Source organism: Carettochelys insculpta, chromosome 2 (assembly GCF_033958435.1).
Source record: "Carettochelys insculpta isolate YL-2023 chromosome 2, ASM3395843v1, whole genome shotgun sequence".
Taxonomy (NCBI): domain Eukaryota; kingdom Metazoa; phylum Chordata; order Testudines; family Carettochelyidae; genus Carettochelys; species Carettochelys insculpta.
Window position 1 is genome coordinate 41,155,724 of NC_134138.1, and position 19,645 is coordinate 41,175,368.

The 19,645-nt window shown below is 43.5% G+C and overlaps 1 protein-coding gene and 1 long non-coding RNA gene across 4 annotated transcripts in view; one reads left to right on the forward strand and one right to left on the reverse strand.

The window, feature by feature from the left end:
• Window positions 1-5,401, forward strand: part of AZIN1 (antizyme inhibitor 1) — a 63,117-nt gene extending 57,716 nt beyond the window's left edge. For both annotated transcript variants that reach the window (XM_074986827.1, XM_074986828.1), the window contains exon 12: window positions 4,126-5,401. In XM_074986827.1, coding sequence (XP_074842928.1) covers window positions 4,126-4,237 — 112 coding nt within the window. In that variant the 3' untranslated portion in view covers window positions 4,238-5,401. The remainder of the gene's footprint in view (window positions 1-4,125) is intronic.
• Window positions 1-19,645, reverse strand: part of LOC142009176 (uncharacterized) — an 86,951-nt gene that overhangs the window by 4,397 nt on the left and 62,909 nt on the right. The gene's annotated exons all lie outside the window — the stretch shown is intronic.

The window sequence follows — 19,645 nt, forward strand, 5'->3', positions numbered from 1 at the left end:
GTGATGACGTACAGCCCCACAGTGCCAATCCTAACTTGCTTACAACTCCTGGGGCACATGGCCGCCACCATGTTCATGGTGCAAAATGCCAGACTACGTATTCGAGGCCTCCAGCACTGGTTGGTGACTGTACAGGTCAATGATTCACACCACTCACAAAAAGGTATTGCCCACAATGGAGGTGCGAAAGTATCGGGCATGGTGGGCAGACCCCAAGAACTTGCTACCAGGTGTGCCCTTCCACCAACCACAAATCATGGTTTTTCTCACAACGGATATGGCCCACATAGGATGGGGAGCACACATGGGCAACAAAATGACACGGGCAATGGTGCCCCGCAGAGATGGCGAGGCACAAACTTACTGAAACTCAGAGCAGTGTTCAATGCATGCAGGCGCTTCTGCAAATACCTGCGGGACAAGGTATACCAACAACACCTCCACAATGTTCTATATCAATCGCCAGGGCGGAGCCAGATCTCGTGCATTATGCGCAGAGGCGGTCTGGCTATGGAATTGGTACATTGCAAACATATCGCTGAAAACCTCATACCTGCTGGGCATCCACAATGTGAGAACGGATCAACTGAGCAGGCACTTTGCTCTTACACACGAGTGGCAGATCCATTCCAATCTACTCCACAACGTATTCGACAGATTGGGGTTTCCCCAGATCGACTTGTTTACCACCTACACCAACAAGAAATGCCCGCAATACTGCTCCAGAGCAGGCATTGGGCAAGGTTCACTCGGGGATGCCTTCATGCTCTCATGGAAGGGCCCATTGATGTATGCATTCCCTCCCCCAAGACTCATTCACAAGGTCCTAGAAAAAATGAGGAGGGAGAAGGTGCACCTAATACTCATAGCCCCAACATGGAATTGACAGCACTGGTTGCCTTTGCTGCTATGCATGTCATGCTGCCCACCACTCCCCCTCCTGAAAATACCAGACCTTCTCACACAGAGTCAGGGGTCCATAACACACACTCATCCTCAAATGCTCTGCCTGAAAGCATGGCTAATCCTGGCTCGGCGCCTTTTAGAACCCGCTCAGAAGGAGTAAAGGAGGTCCTGGAATGCAGTTGACAGGCCTCCACCAGGAAAGCTTACGCACACAAATGGAAACATTTTACATCCTGGTGTTTGTCCAAGCAATTGATTCCTCTGGAAGTCTCCATTCCCACAATCCTAGAGTACTTACTGGAACTGAAACAAGGCGGACTCACTTTATGGTCATTAAAGGTCCATCTCGCAGGTGTATCAGTGTTTTGACATATGGAGGATGGGTCAGCTGTATTTGCCCATCTCATTACCACATGGTTTCTAAAGGGGCTCGCAAATCTATAACCCCACAGAAACTGTTATCTCCTTCATGGAGCTTGGACCTGGTCCTCGACGCACTGTGTAGACCACCCTTTGAACCATTGACCACTGTACCCCTCTGGCTACTTACCATAAAAGCAACTTTTCTTGCATTTACATCAGCCTGCAGGGTGAGCGAGCCGCCAGCAATAATGGTGACGCCACCCTATACAACCTTTTTGAAGGAAGCAGTGGTTTTACGATTACACCCGGCTTTCCTTCCAAAGACTGCCTCAGACTTCCACATTAACAAGCCAATAGTTCTACCATCATTCTATCCGAGACCGCATACCTCGAGTAAGGAAGTGTGGCTGCATTCGCTCTGTGAGGAGGGTGTTTGGCCTTTTACATAGACAGAACTAAACCCTTCTGGAAAACAGACTCCTGGTGTCTGTTGCACCCAGATCAAAAGGCCTATCCTCACAAAGAATTTCAAACAACATTGTATCCTCCATAAAAATGTGCTACGAGCTCTGTAAGACCCCTGTGCTAGTTCTGCCCAGGGCTCACTCCCCTAGAGCAATGGAGGCCTCAACAGCCTCCTTCGAAGGAGTCTCGTTAAAGGACATCTGCAGTGCAGTGACATGTTCATCCTATGACACCTTCGCCAGGCACTATGCAATTCACTGGGTGTTTGGATGAGGATACACATCTATTGACAGCAGTCCTTTCAAAGGCAAGCCATACATAAATTTGGTACCCACCTCCATTTCTGGGGTCACAGCTGGGTAGTCACCTAATGTGGAGCACCCACGCAGACCACTCAAAGAAAAGTTACTCACCTGTGTGGTAACGATGGTTCTTCGAGATGTGTCCCCGTGTGTGCTCCACTTTCCACCCATTCCTCCCCGCTTCAGAGTTGTGCTTTGTGTTTTTTTTTCAGGAGCATCTGGGGCAGTTGATGGAGGAACTGGCATGGACCGGATCGCGTGTGTGACTGAAAGTGTGTGAAGGACCAATAATCAGTTGCATTACCTGCAACACTGAGCTCTGAGCCTGGAATTCTATTAGTTTCCTACAAAAGGACTAAACAGGAGTAAGGACTTGAAACATTTTATTACTGCTCTTAGAGAGGTTTTGGTCATGTTCATTGCATCATCTGCCCTCACACGTCAAGTCAGTTATTGACAAGAAAGAACCAAAAGGGCACAGCCTGATTTATTTCAGCCCAAACACAGCACACCAGAAGGGGCCATAGCCAGCCCTATGGGTACTGCTAAGGCAAGTGTCTGATGGCCACACATGTGGGCATATGGACAAATACAGTAAACTTTCATATCCAAGAGGTTGCTGAATATTCAAAAATGCCACTTTAGGGAGGTGGCTGCAGGATCCCCCGCAGGGGACCCAGCCCGCCCTTTAGTTGGGGCATGGAGCCCCCAACCAGCAACTCCTGCCCTGGAAAGCTGGCCAGGGCACTCAATTTGGGGAAACTCTGGCAGCCCCAGTCTGGGAGACCTCCACAGGGGTATGGAGCTGTGCTGGTGGGTGGGGCGCTGTCACAGCGTGGGGCAAGGCCAGCACATGGGGATCTGCTGGCAGCCCTGGGCTCTACTGGTGCATGGGGCTCTGCCAGCAGCACAGAGACCTGCCAGTGGTCCCGGGCTTTGCTGCACTGTGGGGCTGTGCCAGCACAAAGGGCTCTGCCCTCAGCCTGAACCTCCGGCAATCCAGGGGCAGAGCTGGCAGGGGCTGATGTGCTGGTTAATTGAGTTCCAGTTTTACAAATTCTGGATAAGGGAGTTGTAGTTACAAAAAGGTAACACCATAAGTTGCAGCCTTTTACTTAAGGCAGTGGTAGAATGTATACAGTTGTAGGTATTGCTTTGCTGACAGTCTCTGTGCAGCAGCCAGTGTGTTAAAGGAAATGCTACGATAAATACACCCTGTGTGACAGTCACCAGTACACTCATCCCTTACTATATGAGCACAATTGGTTCCCAAATTTCTGCTCATAGGAGATTTGTTCCAAGTGCTTGTAACTTCGCATAAACCGGTTGAGTTAGGTATTTTTCTGATTTATTTGCACAGTTTGGCACCAGAAATAGAATATAGTGTATGTATGTAGAACAGGGATTCCCAGCCTATGTGTCGGGACCCAAACGTGGGTCACCATTAGATATGTGGCTGTTAATGAAGCTATTTGCAGTTTAACACTGTTGCCTCAGGCAATATCTCTCACTAGAGATAGCAATAAGCTTTCAGCACCTAGGCATAAGGTAAACACTTAGTGCTGGGAGCAGGAGGGCTGAGGGAGCCACCCAGCCTAGCAGCCCCAGTGAAGAGGCTGTGGGAGGAGGAGTGTCTAAGGCTGGAGGTGTTCAGGGCTGTGGTGGGGGGGAAGTCTAATGCTGGGGGTGGTTTAGGGATGGGGGGGTCTAAGATGGGTAAGTTTAGGGCTGCAGGGGGGTTCTAAGACTGGGGGCAGTTTGGGGCTATGAGGGGTGGGGGTGCAGGTCAACCCACTTCCCAGCCAGGCACCCTGTGGCTTGCTCATATTAGCAGGAGAAGTTCAGTCATTTAGTGAACATAGGTGGGTATACATGTCCCTCATTTTAGCGAGGACTCAACAGTACTCTAAACGAGGGATGGGTGTACTGCTGAAGTAGAGACTAGGAACTTAATTCATACTCTGCTAAATAATTTTTGTTGGACTGAATACTGAGCTTAATGCTGGTTTCCAATGTTAAGCTACCATGACAACTTCAAAACTTATGTCTGTTGTTCCTGAACATACCTCTGTTGTACTTTCTGCTGTAGGTATGAGATGCAAGATGCTGGAATTACTTTAGACACATTGATGAAGAACTTCTTCTTTGTGCCTTCTTGCATTCAGCTGAGCCCGGAAGACAGCTTTTCCACTACAGCTTAAACAGGCAGTAACGCTTTATGTAGACTTGCAGTTGCAAGCCTGTAGTTTGTCTGGTCAACATTCCACTTTGGAATTAAAATGGAACAATCTTGAATTCAGTTCATTCTCTTCAAAACTTGAAAAAGAAAATTAGTAATAGCTAATTGGGACCAGGCAAAACCAGCTACAACTACAATTCACTGGGGTTGGGCAGGTAAGATAAGCGTTCAAATTTAAACTTGTTAGCATATTCAACCCCTGAGCGTTTAAATAAAATATGCAACAAAATGGATGACTTAGTTGAGATGGAAACCCATCACTTGGGTTCTCAGTTAAACAGTTTACATACAAGTACACAGTTTTTATACTAAGGATTTCTGTTGGAAAGTCTTGTAAAGTTGTCTTTCACCTAGATATATCAAATGTCAGTGGGAGACTAGTGTGAATTCATTAGAGATGTTCATTGTATTTAGTGTGTAAATTTGTGCTTTGAACTGTAGTTTTAATAAATGTAAAATTGCATTATAATATTTGTTGTATTTGACCCTTGACATAACCAGTGTATGGATTGCAATAAAACAGTGTAGATTTTTTTTTTCAGGCTCTCTTTGTGAGAGGGGCTAGATAGTGAAATGGATGTGTAGATGATAGTTTTGCAAGTTCCCTCTCCCTCTCCCCCCCCCTGCCCCAGCCTATTTCAAGTTTAGGTTGGCAGAGCATTGAATAATTAATTTAAGTAAATTAAGTTTGAACTAGTGTGAAGTGAAGTGAAGTTCAGCTAAGTTCCTGCAAAGCTGAAATGCAGTTTGTGGTGTTGCTTAAAACTATATTAACATTCTAACACCAAAATATCAAACCTTCAAGGCAACAGTAGTGAGTAGCAGGACATAGAGGTAGCTGTAGCTAGAATGCATGTCCCATGTGGAATTACAGTTGTGCTGGATGTTACATTAGAAATGGCAAGCTTTTTTGAACCAGCTTTATAGGAAGACTTCAACTAGTTTGGTACAGCATTAAGTCGTTGTAATAGAAGGGCTACGTGTCTTCAGAAAACTTGATGCTCTTTTGCACTGTACTTTGTGTATTTAAATAACAGCAAAGCACACCAACTATATATGCCAACTAATCTTAACTGAAGCTGTTCAGTGGAAATACTTGTTCTGTAATTAAAGCCTCTTGATTCTTTTCTCTAGTCCTCCCCTTGTTTTCTCATTTTAGGAATTTGAAATACTGCTATAGTGTTAAATCCTGGATCTCCTAATCAGAAGGATGGAAAAAAGGAGATTACTTTTTAACTCCTTGCCTGGGAGTGTGACGTTTATGCCTCATGTGCAACTATATTTAATTTTAGTGCCAACTGGCAGGGAATCAAAATTAGCAGTTCAGAAAAGTTAATACATAATACTTTACCTTAAAATGTGGAAAGAATGTGAGTTTATCATGAAGTGATACTTACAACACCAAGGGCTTGTCTATACATAGTATAATACCTTTAACTACATTTACACTATGGTATTGCATCATGCTATTGCTCAGTTGATTTAAAAAAAAACCAAAACTTACAACAGTGGAGGAATGGTGCAGGCCAGCCATAAAGAAAGCACTAAGGCACAAATCCTCAGAAGTGTTTAGGTGCTTAAATACCGTGGAAGTTCTGGGTTAACAGTCTTGTGTGTTGAGTTACTAAATTGTTCCTGCCTTTTGAAGGGATAGATTGAAGTTGTAAGAATTACTTATGTGGGTTAATACATTTGGTATTGCTTTCTTAATATAGTTAGACCAAATTTTCTAGCTTTTGAAAGAGTCCATGAACTCTTTAGTTCTCCAATGGCAAGTCTGCCTGAAACCCTACAACAAAGCAGAATGAACAAGTTTAACCCTGATGTTTTGTGGTTTATCTGAGATTGTTGCAGGAATCTTGTGTGGAGACTTAGAGGACTGTTTTTATGTTAAACTTGCAGCTCAGCTTCAAATAATACGTAGTCAGTTCAGACATAGCTTTTGTATATGAAGACAATTTGCCATAAAGTCTGAACACCAGCATGTACTAGAATTTGATGCTAAAATTACTATCACGTTTACAATACTGTACACAATTCAGAAGTGAAAATATAAACGTAAATTATTTCTTTCTAGTAACTGAACTGTAATGTAGCTTTGTCGTGCCGCATACACATCTATAACTTATTGCTCAGTGCCTCAGAACTATTCTTGTGAATCTTGGTAAGAAAAGACAGTGAGGATTGTAAACCATTAATTTCCCAGATGTTAATATCCAAGCAGTGTTTCCAGTACATTGAGCCTATTTGGGGTATGTAAGATTCCAGTGTTGCACCGTATCTATATTCACAACACTAGTAACATCTTTGAAGTTCTACATTGATACACTTGATAATTTGGCTTATTTCCTGGGCATTCATCACCACTCTGTACTTGAAGCAATAGCCATCCCAATTTGACAAGCTACTCAAACTGTCCATTGTTTTTCAGTAGGGAAAGATAACTATACACCTGTTTATATCCACACAGCTAGTGCCATAAATTTAGTTGTCAGCTAATGAAGATGAGGCTTCGGTCAGAGGTGGCTAAATGCTGTTTCCCTCCTTAGAGCTTAAATAAAACCTTCTTCCATATCATAAAGAACACTAAAAGATTTAACACTCTAATGTGAAACCCATTAAGAGACTAAAACCGGGAAAGTTACTGAAAAGGCATAGTATATTCAGGAAAACAAACCCTGGTTTAACAACTGCCCCTGCTTTAGTTGGAAGATACCAGAATTTGATAGACTAGCACTTGCTAGTTTAAAAACTTAATCTCGCAGCTTTTGTTTGGTACTGACTCCTGTAATTAGCCACAGGCCCTACAAACACAGGCCTAGGCACCAACTCTTGGACTCATGCAATGAAATCAATCTCAGCTTCCATTTTAAAGAATTTGTAATGTCTGTAAGAGGCTGTAGAATCTGACACATGCTGAGACATGCAGTGCTTTGGTAGGCCTTGCCAGTGCATCTTACCATGGACCTTATTGTGTGGCAGGAGGTAATAGGCTCCCCCACCAGTTCTAAGGATAAATGTGTGTGAGCCCTTATAGTTATCCTAGAACAGGGGTCAGCGACCCCCAACACAAGTGCCAAGAATAGCATGTGAGCAGATTTTCATCAGTACATGAGGTGGGAGCTCAGTCCCCCCCTACATCCATGCGGTTGAGAGTTTACTCAGCCATGCCTCCTGTAGATTAACACAAAGCCAGCTAATGCTACCAACCACCACCTTAATGATAAAGCTCTGCAGTTTTATTTATTAATGAAGCTGTTTAAAAAGGACTATTAGGCTATGGCTACACTGTAGCCATAATTTGAAATAATTTAATGCAATTTGCACAACACAAATTGCATAAGGTAGTTCAAGTTACCTTATTTTGAACTCTGTCATCCAAACAGCATTGACGTTTGGAATAAGGAGCTATTTTGAGGTTTCTGCTACTTCAAGTGCAGTGTTCAGCCACGGAGTTGCTATTTCAAGATACAACTGTATCCCAAAATAGCATCAACAGTGTGGCCATAGCATCACAGGCATTTGGACCATCCATAGAAGTCAGAAGATCAAATTTTGGCACCCTGCCTCAGAATGGTTGCTGACCCTTGTCCTAGAAGATATTGCCATCCCTGTGAGGGACATGGGGCTGTGGCACACATCCGTGATGGCACCCAGAAGGGGTTGACCCTGGCCTTGTGTTTCTCTTAGAGTAAAAAGACCTTTTGCTACTTCTGTGGGCCCCACAGCAAGTTCAGGTGCTGGGCATGGTGTAGTGTGCTAATGGCCTTTGGTTGCTGTAAGGCACTCCCGCCTGTGGTGAACAACTATGGCTTTTAAGCATTTAGCCCTTTAGTTCACGCTGAAAGAATAACCTAAACTCATTCCTTGAGAAGGCTTTAAATCAACTCCTAGCCTACACATAGCCAACTAGAATCAGTTATCCTGAGAGGTTCCAGGGTAAAATGCAAATAACTAGGAACCACACATCTTTAATTTCAAACCTTCGTAGGAAGATGGAGCTAAAGGGGGCATACCACTTATTGCAGTGTCCCCTTCTTGCCCTCCCCCCCATCTCCTGGAAATAAGTGATAGGGATCTGCTTTTTTTTTAAATTAGACCTCATGGTTGCAGACAAAAGGAGAGAGATGTGAACTGAAATGCATACTGCAGACCCAGAAAGCAAGTAAACCCTCTTTTTAAAAATCTGGTTTCATCTTTTTGAATGGCTGTTGTTGGCAATACTTTTACCCCAGACAGTGCAATAGTGTTAAATCCTCCAGCAAAAGAATAGCTGACAAGACAGATGTACCTATGGCAAGCGGGCTGTCTACTTTGGAGAGGGGGGTTGGCTTTGCTGTAAAAGTAGCCTTGGTGGAGGTGTCAGCTTTAGAAGAATTCCCTCTGGATAGCTGGCACTCATTCATTTCAGGGCACACCACTAGCCCATCTCACCTGCCTCATAGGGAACGTGTGGTGCAGGAGTGTACACACTGGGACCTGAAAGATAGCAAACCATACTTGGACAGGGCAAACCTAGAGGACCACAGAGGTCCTGATGTGCAAAGTTGTTGTCCAGCCTGCATATACTGCAAAAGACTAATTAAACCATCTAGTATTGGTTCCCTCTGAAGTTTCCTTCTATGGAAATGGTCAGCCTGAGAATATAGACCCCAATATTCAAAAAAAAATTAATCTTCAAACTAAAACAAAACCACCTTTTCACACTGCATTTTAACTTCCTTGCCTGTGTGTAGTCTGAGTTAAATGTTTTAATAGGATTATCCTGTGAACTGCCCTAGAACAAAGCCAATTGTACTTGACACTATGCACTAGTAGACAGAAGGGAAATTTGCTACAAGATAACAGCATTGAGTTGCATTTCTGTTCTGTCCAGTCAGACTCTGGTTTTTCCAGAATTAAAACAGCAACATGGTGGTTATTCCATGGTTGCCTCTGAATGTGCCAGTCTATACTAATATTTTGATTTCTGTACTGCTGTCATTCTAGGGCTTGAAACAGACATCAGTGTACAATCTTGTTGAACAGCCAGGGAGTGTATTCTCATTCTCAATCTTAACCTTGCCTAAAAGTTGTATGAAATCACACTTGGGAGATAAATTCACAAATGTTTGTGGCATTGAAATACACTAGCTGAAGATGTAGATCTGTCCTTTGCTAAAGTCATGAGTGACTAAAGGCTTAGAAAATATGCCTCATTGTTAAATTGATACTCCAGCAGCTCAAAGACTAGGTAGTGGTGGTCAAGTAACAGAGAGGTATCCTTGTTAGTCTGCACTTCAACAAAACAAAGCAGCAGAAATGTAGCACTTTAAAGACTAATAGTGATCTATTTGGTGATGAGCTTTCGTAGGACAGACCCACTTCATTAGAACAATCTCCTTTCCAATACAGACTGACATTAAGTACAGAGGACCAAAAAAAAAAACAAAAACGCAGTAAACTGGCAAATCATACAGGATTGAAGGAGAGAGGCTGGGGGGATGTAATTATCTCAGGCAGGATAATTGACAAGTACCAAAGGAAGGGAAGCAGCCCTTGTAATGGGTGAGGTAACTGATGTCTCTCTTCGTACCACGTGTTAATGTGTTGAATTTGAATATGAACACCAACCACCAATTTCTCTTTAAATGTTTTTAAATTCTTTATGCTCTAGGACACATTCTCAGATCCTTAACAGCGTGGCCCACTCCATTGAAGTGTTCACTGACCAGTTGATGTGTATTGAGTTTCTTGATATCTGCCCTTTGTCCATTTATTCTTTGGCAAAGGTTTGGCCTAGTCTGTCCATAATGGTATATATAATATTGCTGGAAGTGCATGAAAATGTGCCTTTGATCTTGTAACTAACATGGTTAGGTCCAGTGGTATCCCCAGAAGAAATGTGGACAAAGTTGGCAGTGGGGTTTGTTGCAAGGAGAAGTTCCAGGATTAGTATTTTCTCAGGTTAGGAGATTGTCTGTCTGAAGGAGAGGACAAGGTGTCATCTAGGGCCTTTGAGTGTAGCATACTGATCCAGAATAGGTTGTACATTTTTAATGATGCATTGTAGGGGGTTTGAGTTGGGGGCTATAGGTGATGACAAGTGGTGTTCTGTTTGAGCTTCTTGGACCTATCTTGAAGCAGCTGGTTTCTGGGTATTCGTCTGGCTCTGTCAATTTGGTTTTTTTACTTCCTGTGGGTAATTCAGTTTTATAAATGCTTGGTAGAGGTCTTGTAGTTTTTTGTCTGTCATTAAGATCAGAGCAGATGCAAGTGTATGTAAGGGCTTGACTAAATGAAGGATCGTGTGGTGTGAGCTGGATGGAAGCAAGAGGCATGCAGGTAAGTGTAGCAGTCAGTGGGTTTCCAGTAGAGTGGTGTCGATGTGGCTGTCAGTGATTTGTACTGTGGTATCCAGGAAATTTTTCTTGTGGGGAATAGTCAAGGCTGAGATTGGTGGGATGCAGGTTGTTCAAATCTCTGTGGAATTCTTCTAGAGTCTCTTCACCGTGTATCCAAATTATAAAGATGTCACCGATGTAGCATAAGTAAAGGAGGGGTAACAGGACGAGCGCTAAGGAATTGTCTTAAGTCAGCCATAAAAATGTTAGGATAACGTTTTTGTTACAAGACCTCTACCAAGCATTTATAAAACTGAATTAGCTACTGGGAGAAGTAAACAAAAAAACAAACAAACAAAAAAAAAACAAATTGACAGGACCAGAGAAATACGCAGAATCCAGCTACTTCAAAATAAGCCCAAGAAGATCAATAACAGGACACCACTTATCTATAGCCCTTAACTCAAACCCCTGCAATGCATCATTAAAAACCTACCTATGCCTCATGCATCTGATGAAGCGGGTCTTTGCCCATGAAAGCTTATGCTCCAAAATATCTGTTAGTCTGTAAGGTGCCACAAGACTTCTTGTTGTTCTCTTCTACCTATTGTGGATCAAGATGCTACATTCTAGAAGGCCCTAGGTGACAGGCCTGTCCTTTCTTATAGGCAACCTCCTAAACTGAGAGGCATTCTCACCAGCAAAAACAGGCTACACCACAGTAATACTACTCCTGGAACATTTCCTTGCAACAAACCCTGCTGCCACCATTATCCACATATTTATTATGGGGATACCATCACTAGACCTATCCATGTTAATGAGATCAAAAGCACACATTCTTGTACACTTTCAGCAACATTATATATGCCACTATGTGCCAACAATGCCGTGCCACTATGTATGTTGGACAGACTGGGTAAAACCTTTGCTAAAGAATAAGTGGACACAGAGTAGACATTAAGAAACTCAATACACATAAGCCGGTCAGTGAACACTTCAATGGAGTGGGCCGTTCTGTTAAAGACCTCAGAATTTGTGTCCTAGAGCATAAAGAATTGAAAAACAGGTTAGAGTGAGATGTGTGAGTTGAAGTTCATATTCAAATTCGACACATTCACATGTGGTATGAACAGAGAGGTCACTTACCTCACATTACAAAGACTGCTTCCCTTCCTTTTGATGCTTGTATTTCTCAGGATGATTAACATTCCCCCCCTCCACCCCCCCCCCCCATTTGATTTGTCATTTTTTATTGCAATTCTTTTTGGTCCTCTGTACTTAATGTGAATCTATTGGAAATGAGTGATCTGATAAAGTGGGTCTGTCCCATGAAAGCTCATTACCAAATAAACCAGTGTTAGTCTTTAAAGTGCAACATTTTCTGCTGCTTTGTTTAAGTGGCGGTCAAGTCACCCTTTCAGCTACATGTGAGGAACAAGCTCTTCAATCTAGCATAAAACAAGAAATTTGGAGCAGATAAGATTTACCTTTTTAAATAGAGTGTAATTAATTGTAACAATTGACCACAGGTCATGGTGCAGTTTCAGTCATTGGCCATTTTTTCAATCCAGATGGTGTGTTCCTAAAAGATACGTTCTGGGAATTATTTGGGGAAGGTCTACGACCTACATCAGTGGTTTCTCAACTAAGTGTACCTTTTACCCTTGGGGTACACAGATCTGCCAGTGGGTACACTAACTCACTTTCTCTACTTTTTTTATGAATAAAAGGACTTATTTTATGTTCATCTAATATTTTGTTTGCATGATCATAAGTACAATGGCAGGTTTACTGCCTGTAGATAATTTCTTCCAGCCAAGCACTTACAATTAAGTTTAAACAAAATGTTACAATGGAAGAAAAGTTTTTAGATACTGGGGCTACTTAGTGTTGTTTGAAAAAGGGTTTTTTTGTTTTTTTTTTTTTTAAGTTGAGAAACACTGACCTACCTTATAAAAGAGTTTGGATTACAATGGTGTCTTCTTCCTTGGAATTAATGAATCTGTCTGGCCAAAAGGTAAACTATCTTACTGGCCTTATGCATAAAAAAACGGGTCTGATGATCTCTAGGCTTTCCTAACTCATGCCTAGGAAAGAAGCTAAAAACTTCAAAAAGGGTCTCAATGGTACGCAGCTCCTCTGCTTTCCAAATGTCTGAGAACTCTCCCTCCAGTGATTTGTCACCCCTAATAAGAGTCCAGTTCAGCATCACTATCCAGATATATAAAGCTCTCCATGTCACTGAATCTACTTCCCTGAGCCCCACTGCATCTGCCTCCTGGACAGTATGATCTCCACAACACCTTGATGTCACTGGACTGAATGCAAAACCACTGAGTTTTGTCAATATGGGAGGCATTCTTTGTCTACTTCTTGCAGGTTCTATAGATTACTCCTGCAGCAGGTAAGGAGGACCAGAGCTAGCCAGCATCCTAAGAACTAAATGCAAACTTCATTCCCCAGCCTTCACTAACCATCTTTATAGCCACACAAAACCTAACCAACTTTTTTATCCTACATGTTTAAAAAAAGGAGAAATTGTTAATTTACTGTAAGTCGTTGGGAGGCACTCAATACTATGTGATGGGGGGACAAGATGCTGTACTTAAACCAGTCTGATTATTTTTAATACAATCCTGCATTGACAGGGCATAATCTTAGTCCAATAGTTACTACTATTCAGGGTTACACATGCCTGTTTTGAAAAGGTAGTAGATGTTTTAAAAACAGTCATTTTTTTTAATGCTTCAGGAAAGGATCACAAATTAGTCACCATCACACTAAACCTAAATGTGAGAGAACCCAGAGGTTGCATCAGTTATGCTCTACCTTAATGTTTGAGATTTGAAAATGAGATGGACACTTCCCTATGTAGTTGAAACAATTTAGTTGTCTATAGGATTGTACAAGTCTATCTTACAGGCTTGATAAAACAGCACAGCTGGCTTACACTACTACTTTAGTGGAACAGACAAACCTGGAAGCATTGTTCCTTGAGTCTATGTCCCTTTTTTTAACCTACTCACTTCTTTCAGCCAGTATTAGGTTCCTCTTTAGTCTTTTTCTCTCCACTAGAGGTCACAGTTTTACTTGTTGTTCCATCTGACTAGCCCTTACTACCTAAGGAGCCAGCCTGTAGGTAGCTTTAAATCTTGCATTAGAATGTAGGGGCTGTAGCTTGAGAGCATGAAGAATTGTGTAACACTTCCATGTGAACATTCTGTAAAGTAATCCTGTGTCCATTATAATGACTAGAACTGAACTCTTCTACCCCTCTGAGTCTATCTTCTAATACTCTACTTTCACAGCAAGAATTACATTCTTTAATGAACATGCCTGTGTTGGGGAAATCAGTGTTTCTTTACCGCTAAAGTGACTTACTCTTTTTTAAATTTCTATAGGCATGACTTTAAAGCTCAGATCTGAAGATGTTTGTGTCATTGGAAAATCTCAATCATTGACAGTAAAATCAAGTATATGAAAGTAGGATGTGTTTTGTTCTTAATCATAAGCATTTTGTGAGCCTCAGCACTAGTCTAGTGCCAGCACACCCTTCTCCCACTCAGATCTATTCCTTTAATAGTTGCTGTTTCTTTTCCTTGGGGATTATCAGTGCACTAATGCAGGAAGACAGCAATACTGATGGTTGCAATGTGAAATATTTAGGTTGTTCAAGCAGAAAAAACCTACACCACGACTTAAAAATTGTATTGATGATTTGTTCTTTTACTTGTGATTAAAGTGCCACTAAATAGTAAATCTTTAAAGTTTTTGCAACATTGGATACCTACTGTCACCCCCCCCCATGTTAGTTACTTATCCCAGGCTATAACTTCCTCCAGGTAACAGTGTGAATGGCAGAGCCACGCACAACAGCCAGTAGTACCTCTGGCCTAGCGTCCTACACACAGTTACAAGGGATCCAGCTATGACCATTTGTACATCTCTGGTCAATGCTACAGTCAGAATGGGTGGAATCATGGTAAGTTTGCTGCAAGAAGCTGAGAGAGAGGTGTCTTTCTACCACCTTTCTTTATTTTAAACCCTACCCTCCATCATAATTGCTTAGTTGTCCACTGTCTCTGCAGTTTAGGTCATAGCTACACAAATCCTGAATCAGAGAGAGATGTAGGTGTTCTCTCTCTCTCTCAGGATCAGGTCACTCAGGTGGGGAAAAGGTCACTCTGAGAACCAGATGGCTGCCCCCTGACTTGCTTTGCAAAAGGCCAAAATGCTAAAGCTTTATGTTTGGTCCTTCTCCTTTTCAAGTAGTAGATGTGGCTAAGAGAGAAACAAATTCATGAGACCATAACTTCCCAAGCCTCTCCAGGCCCATTATTCAGATGGTGTCAATGCCAGTTGTGCCTAAAGCATCTGTTTGGATGATACACTGAGTTTATGTATACCAGAAGCAAAGCCTCACCTGTACAGCTGTACATATCCATGGATTTGCTCTTTATGTCCACACTTCACTGTCTCTGCAAACTTGGATGTGGATATCCATGGCTCATTTTTCTGGCTGCTGTTACAGATTGTTTCCATGCAGGGCCCTACTTACCTGCCTCCAAAAGTGTTCACAAACCATGCACTGGTCTCTGATGCTTATTTTCTATGAAATTTGGATCGATCTAGCTGACAGACAACATGCTGCATCAGTGCATGGTAGCAGCACCTCCTGTTCCTTGAAGGCCATGGTCCAGGATGGATGGGAAGTGTAGCCAGAGAGGAATGAGTTTTGGTCTCATCCTATTCTCCCAATACTACATTTCTGTCTAGACGGTACCTTTTTAATTCAGCTCCTTTATTCTTCTTGTTCTTCCCTTACTTCTACTTAGCCCATCAGTGGGGGTTAAGTTGTTTATGCTTTTGCCTTCTTCACCTGCCCCAGCTACTCCACTGGCTTAGCCCCTTGCAATCCATACACCACTTCAGCTTTCCTGGTGGTCTCTATTGCCCTTTCCTGCCATGCTATCTTCCTTTATACATATCTAAAACAGCAAAGATTGCTTCTTATGTTTTTGTCAGCCACGTGACAGACTGACCTTCACCCTAATGCTTTCCATTTTAAAAATCTTAGTTTCACAGTCTTTTATTGTGAGACGACTAATCACAAACCCCTGCAGACATTTAACTTGCAGTCTCTTCATAGCCTAGGCTTCAGAACCATTGCTCTGTATAGTGAACCTTCACAGTCTGTGGCTTACACAACTCCTGAGGTCATGTTCCACACTCTTCCAGCTTCTTTGTCAGGACTGTATTTCACATTCAAACTTGCCCTCTTCCAGGACCTGGCCCCCCAGATACTAGAACTGATCAGTCCAGTGTGATGTAGGTTCTCTGGGGCACTTCCATGAGGGTCAAGTCAGGGTAAAGATAGGGCTACCTATGGCCCAGGACTGGGGTTCCTCCACTCAGGCAAACCAAACCAGCCAAAGAGCACTTCTGTTCAGCCACAATGGCTGGCTCCAGCCACCCTGCCTTCTATGCCACACTCACTACCCCTCCTTACTCAGATGAGGTTATGAAAGCCACTCATCAAATCTGAGCAGGTTCTCCTAGTCCCCGAAGGACCAGCCATAGTACCAATCCTTTATTAATAAATCTTTAGATTTTAAAGACTAGGTTGAAAGTAAAATGGCTAAATCAAATTACATACCCTAACACAAAGTTCATGGGGCAGGCTTGTAGCAGTGATGAAATAAACTCTTAAAGTTTCTGCTAGAATCTTTTGTTAGGATAGGTCATCAATCCTTCCAGGCTCTGTTCATAGCAAAGATGCTCCTGAAGTGATTAGCTGGAATGAAGTCCAAGATAGAGGAACACCAGGGCCGTATTTATATCCTTGCCCAGGTGTAAAGAATTCCTTTGTTCTCCTTGTGTGAAAGCATGCCCAAGATGGAGTTAGTCATATGAACAAGTCACCTGCCCGTGCATGACTTAGTCCCTCCCTTTGGAAGCCATGGCTTACATGCTGGTTTGCTGTTTGTGAACAAAGATGTGACTTGGCACCATGTAAGGTCCACTGTCAGTCAAGTACTCACTTAACAAGCAAACCTTTCACAGTAGCAACAAGTCATCCTGTGGCACCTTACAGGCTAACATTTTGGAGTGTAAGCTTTCATGGGCAAAGACCCGTTTCGTCAGACTTCTTGTTTTCGAAGATACTCGGCTACCTCTCATACTTTTGCAGGCGGTTAGCCACACCTTCTGTTGAGGTGTGTCTGAAGCAATCATTTGAAATACAAGTACATAGCCAATACTCAACTTCAAATACAAAAAGTATACATACATATGAGCAGTATAAACAATCAGCAAATCATAAGCTTTCAATAGACACCTCACTGGGCCCAATTTACACAAGACTTGGTGCAAACAACTGCATTTGCAACAATGTTTTGCATGTTCATATCAGAATCTGATATGTCACTTTCTGGTTTTCATTGTTTATATGAAAGGCAGGAATAGGCCCTGCCCTTCCTTGAAGGGCACCCTGACTGTAGTTCTCCATGAGTCTACACTGTTACTCTGTCCTGACGAAAAGCTGTCTGTCAAGCACAGCACTGAGCTGACTAAGCAGGCATGTACTGAGCCAGTGTGAGAACAGCTATGGTAGAAAGAAGAGGCTGAGGACAGTAAACCCTCAGGAGCTAGGGGAAGATGACAGCTGAGAGGAAGCTTGTGAATAGCATTCATGGAGAACACTAAGAATTTTGATACTTTCCATTTTCCTCCAGCTGCTACTTCCAGGACCCCTAATGTTCTTGCTCCTCCCTTCCTGTACAGTGGCTACTGGGGAGGAGAGACCAGCCACATGACCCTGCAACCTGGCCCAAGCTCCACCCCTTTCCTGTGCTTGCTTTGCCCTCTTCTTCCTGCAGAAGCTCTGCATCACTTCCAGTGAGAGCAGGGCTGGTCCGACCCCTCCCCCATAGTAGCACAGCCCAAGAACTGCAAGCTATAGCCAGGGAAGGGGCAGGATCAGCCCCACATTCACCAGAATTGTGGTGCTGATGGTGCAAGGGGGGGCTAGTTAGGGGGTGCATGTGACCCCCCCCATCCAAGCCCCCACCTATGTCACCCCATACCTATATTTTTACTTCTCCAAACACTATTCTTCATTATAATCCTTTTTTCTCCTCTGTACTCTGTTACGGAGAGACCTTATCTGCTTAGGCTGTTTCAGCTACCACCTATGTCAATGACAACTCCCTTAACCCTGATCTTTCCCTCCATTACAGCTGCCCTCTTCCAAGTATCCTACCACCTAGGCTGCTGGGCATTCAGCTTCAGCATGGTGAAGACTGACCTTCTGAATGCTCTTCTTCCTCCATCATCATCTTCTTGTTCATCCAGATTGCACCAGGACAGGATTGAGATGCTTACCTCCAAAAGCCTCCGCTCAGCTGCCCTCTACCCCGGTATGTGCCTAAATTTCCACCTGTAGGAGACAGACTGAGGCTAATCCTACAGCCCCATACTTAGGGCTGTTGCATACAGAGAGGGCAAGTCAGGGCGAAGACCCCTGCTTCACACCCACCGGACCACAGAGGAAAGTCACCATAACTGCTGGATGTTGTGAGAAAGGCGCCCCCTACAGTCAGGTAAACCTACCCCAAGAAGGGGTTCATCACTGAATCCCAACCAGAACCAGGCACCTTCCTCTGACTTGTGAGGCAGCTAAATCCCTTTCAGGGGCAGGGCTCAGGCCAGACCCCTCTCTTCAGCATGCCCTGTGGGCTAGCTTAGGTAGCCTCCTGCAGGTCATGCCCTGGCTTTTGTGGATCCCATTCTCATGCCCTTCTCTCCCCCATCCAGTGTAGGGGGAGCTGCAGGACTTTACTCAAGGTTGTGAATGAGGATGGATGAGAGCCTAACTTGTGCCTCAAGCTTCTTGATCCTTCTTCTCAGTGACCCACTCAGGGTCATTCTAAGCAGCAGGACACCTCAGCCAGCCAACTTCTGCACTGAACCTGAGTCCCCTTGGTAGATCTAACTTGTGCCATGTTTCACACCTCCAGGATGTTGCCAAATCCAAACCTTTTTTCTCCATGACATACTGGGGTTCCAACCCTTCCTTTCTGCCCCTGCAGCTCAGACACGTATCCACACCTTCATCAGCTCCTGCCTCGATTCTTCAGCATCTCCCCACAATTTTCCTGCTGCTTTACAACTCTGCTCATATCAATCACCATTGTTCCAGCTGGAGACCACTAACCCACACAGGACCAGCCTTCCAAGCCTGAAACTCAACCTTTGGTTGGCTAGTGGACTTGCTGCCGATTGGCAGTTTTCCCCTGTCCCTGAACAGCTCATCGCTGTAGCATTCCCAGATTCTGCTGCTGGACCTTGATTTTTTGCGCGTATGTGCACGTGCGTGTTTGAAAGTGGACATAAGACTATGACAAACAGCATCCGGGGGGAGCAGGGGTGGGAGGACAGAGAAGTGACGGTCAGTAGAGGCAGGCATCCAAAGAAGAATACAAGGGTTAGGAGTGAATGTCTCCTCTTCCAATTTGCCTTGAACCTGGTGTTTATACACCCTCTGAATCACCAATTTTTCCATAGCAACTGTCATGAGCAGGAGATAAAGCCAAAACAAGCTGTCAGCTCAGGGTAAGTTGTTCTGCAACAGATCCCAAGGTAATTTGCAAAACCCTGGCTAGTCACAGATGTTCTACTGTTTTAACAACATTGGTAGAAGCCCTAAGGCAGATACAGTTACTCTGTATAACTGCTTATAGCATCTTAGCCATTCTTATAAGGGAAGGATTACGGGTAAAAGGCACCTTTATAGCAGAATAGACCAGGGTACAGCCTCATGTGCACACTTTTAATGATGACTGTTAATAACGAAAACCCTGAAGCCCAACCACAAATTACAGCCTCTCAGAAATACATTTGTACAAAACCTGGGCTAGTGAGACAATGTGGGAATACTCTCTAATAGCTTCTGGCTCCTAGGCATGCCTTAGTTTCCCTATTTTTCCTTTCCCCTTCCACAGTTTGTCCTGCCCAACTTTCCACACCCATCCCACAATCCTGCT